The sequence below is a fragment of the Rhea pennata genome, unplaced genomic scaffold (assembly GCF_028389875.1).
Source record: "Rhea pennata isolate bPtePen1 unplaced genomic scaffold, bPtePen1.pri scaffold_44, whole genome shotgun sequence".
NCBI classification, from domain to species: domain Eukaryota; kingdom Metazoa; phylum Chordata; class Aves; order Rheiformes; family Rheidae; genus Rhea; species Rhea pennata.
In genome coordinates, this window is record NW_026907683.1 from 1,170,666 (window position 1) to 1,173,624 (window position 2,959).

Genomic DNA, 2,959 nt, shown 5'->3' on the forward strand with positions numbered 1-2,959 from the left:
ACTCAATGAGGTGATGTTCCATGACTAATGGAAAACTCAGTCAAGGCAACAGGGCCTTTTCAGGTGCAGTTCCCTGAGTGTATTCCTGGCTCCAGCTTGGGAAGAAGAGCCTAACATTCAGGCACTGTGCTGAGGAGATCCCCTTTTATTACAGAGATGTTGATTGGGAGGTCAGCTCCCACACAGTGATCAGCAGATTTATAAAATGATTCTGGGTATGATGGATGGGGTGTGCACCTCTAGAAACGAGGGAAGAAGTCAAACATTTGTGTAGAAACATGACTATCATAGACAGAACTCCCAAAGGACAAGAGTTGCCAGAGGTAAATTGGGAACTATTTGTGAGGAGAGATGGGCAGCTTATTGCTGCTGAACTAGTACTAGCTGAACCATTTTCCTCAGTGCATCTTTGAGCTCCTTGTTCCTCATGCTGTAGATGAGGGGGTTCACGGTTGGAGGCATCACCGAGTACAGAACAGCCACCACCAGATCCAGAGCTGGGGAAGTGAGGGTGGGGGGCTTCAAGTAGGCAAACAGGCCAGTGCTGATGATCAGGGAGACCACAGCCAGGTGTGGGAGGCACATGGAAAAGGCTTTGTGCTGGCCCTGCACAGAGGGGATCCTCAGCACAGCAGTGAAGATCTGCACATAGGACACCACAATGCAAACAAAACACCCAAAGAATAAACAAGCACTAACCACAGTAAACCCAACTTCCCTGAGGTAGGAGTCAGAGCAGGAGAGCTTGAGGATCTGGGGAATCTCACAGAAGAACTGGTCCACTGTGTTGCCTTGGCAGAGGGGTATGGAGAATGTGTTGGCAGGGTGCAGGAGAGCATAGAGAAAACCACTGGCCCAGGCAGCTGCTGCCATTTTGACACAGGCTCTGCTGTCCATAAGTGTGCTATAGTGTAGGGGTGTGCAGATGGCAACGTAGCGGTCATAGGCCATGACTGTGAGGAGAGAGTGTTCAGCTGACAAGAAAAAGGCAAATATAAATAATTGGGCAGCACATCCTGAGTAGGAAATGGCCCTGGTGTCCCACAGGGAATTGGCCATGGATTTGGGGACAGTAGTGGAGACTGTGGCAAGGTCGAGAACAGAGAGGTTGAGGAGGAAGAAGTACATGGGGGTGCAGAGGTGTTGGTCACAGGCTACGGCTGTGATGACGAGGCTGTTGCCCAGGAGGGCAGCCAGGTAGATGCCCAGGAAGAGCGAGAAGTGCAGGAGCTGCAGCTCCCGGGTGTCTGCGAATGCCAGGAGGAGGAACTCACTGGGGGAGCTGCCATTGGACATTTGCTCTGCCTTGGTTCCAGGCACTGTGCAAGAAGGAAAAGACATTGGCAAGTTAGAACATGCTCCTGTGACCAAAACCCATTCCACTCCTCAGAGTACCAGTCATAGTTCCTCTCTCCTTTGCCTTTCCTCAATTGGGGCGTGAGAGTGCAAACAGAAGTATCAGACTGTCCTGTGTATTTGGTGTGGATATTTGGGAATAGGCACCCTGACCTTAGGAAAAGGGATTTGGTCTGGTGACCCAGGGGAATATTCTCTTTTTGTCATGGTACAAGATGAATACAGCACTCACGGCAGCTGACTCCAAAAGGGAAAATCCTTGTGAGGGATTCACCTCCCACAGCCTTGCCCTCTTCAACAGTGGGGTCTGTATCTGAATCAACCACACCAGCTTTGACTTTGCCAAGGGGGAGAAACAGTGCAGTGAAGACAGGGGTGACCCCATCCTTTCCAGATGTCTCTGTCCCAGTGGGACAGACCCCGTCCTCATTTCAGTTTACCATCTTCACTCTTCCTGCAGACACCGTATTGGCAGTGGGAAATGTCTAGCTCTGAGGTACACATCCTGCAGCAGGTTACATCCACCTGCTTTGTGGAACATTTTAACACTGGTTTTCTCCAGAAATTGGGCTGCACTGGAGGGGCTTTTTAAAATATTTCTGAGGTTTTAGATGCCTCTATCATACCGTGGGAGTATTTTTTGATGAGGTAGAAATCTCTGGCAATTCAGTTGCCCTCAGCATGAGCACCTGCACGACCCAAGAGGAAAAAGGGCTCACAGCGACTTTGTACGGAGTCAGGGGATCTGGTCTGTCCATGAATCTTGCTCCCAGCTGCCCTGTGTTCTCACCTCTCCCAGCTAAAGGACAATCACACTCACATATTGCTCAAAGAAAGAAACGGCGTGGAGCTGAGAGTGGAAGAGTTCAGTTTCAGAGAGAACATTTCCAAATTCATCTCTCTCAGCCCAGATATGCAGAGAGTATACTATGAAGAGCTCTTCAGAGCATTTCATGACCTCTCTGACTCATACGACCTGTGCAAGGACTCTCAGCTACCACAGGTGTGTTACAGGAGAGCTGTGGTCTTCTGGAGGGCAGCTTGCAGTCTGTCAGGACAGCCCAGAGAGACAGTCGGGAGTGCTAAGGATGGGGCATCTCCTTAAGGGAGAGTAAGATCATTCCGCCACTGGATGAAATCTATTGCCTAGAAGGTTGGAAGGAGAATCAGACATGTCACTGCTACGAAGCAAACATGACACAGGACCCACAGGGTCAATACCATAACTGTAGTTGAACCCCCTCCTTAAAACCACAAAACACAAGAGCAAGAAACAGAGCAGCACGGAGAGGTGAGGAAACAAGGAACAATACTGTTATCTTCCTGCCAAAGGGAAAGTGAGTAGTGTGAGATAGAGAGGTGCTCAGGAAAGCCTTCCCCTCACCCACCTGTGCACACCACCTCCCAGATGGCAACTTCGCAGGACAGTCACTCTCAACCTCCTTGTCACACACTGGGAAACAGGCATGCTGCAATAAGAGATGCCTCTCTCCTCTGCTGGAGCTCAGGCTGCCAAGGAGGAGGCTCATTCCCTGGACCCCCTGGCCTTGAGTAAGGAGGGTCTGCTGGGTGGGAGGGGAGACCCAGCAGCGCTTGCTTAGAG

The 2,959-nt window shown here is 50.6% G+C and overlaps 1 protein-coding gene across 1 annotated transcript; it reads right to left on the reverse strand.

Annotated features, from left to right (window-relative positions):
- Positions 1 to 360: 360 nt before the first annotated feature.
- Positions 361 to 1,296, reverse strand: LOC134154802 (olfactory receptor 14A16-like). Its single transcript, XM_062601459.1, has one exon. The coding sequence runs from the start codon at positions 1,294 to 1,296 to the stop codon at positions 361 to 363; it is 936 nt and encodes a 311-aa protein (XP_062457443.1).
- Positions 1,297 to 2,959: the final 1,663 nt, after the last annotated feature.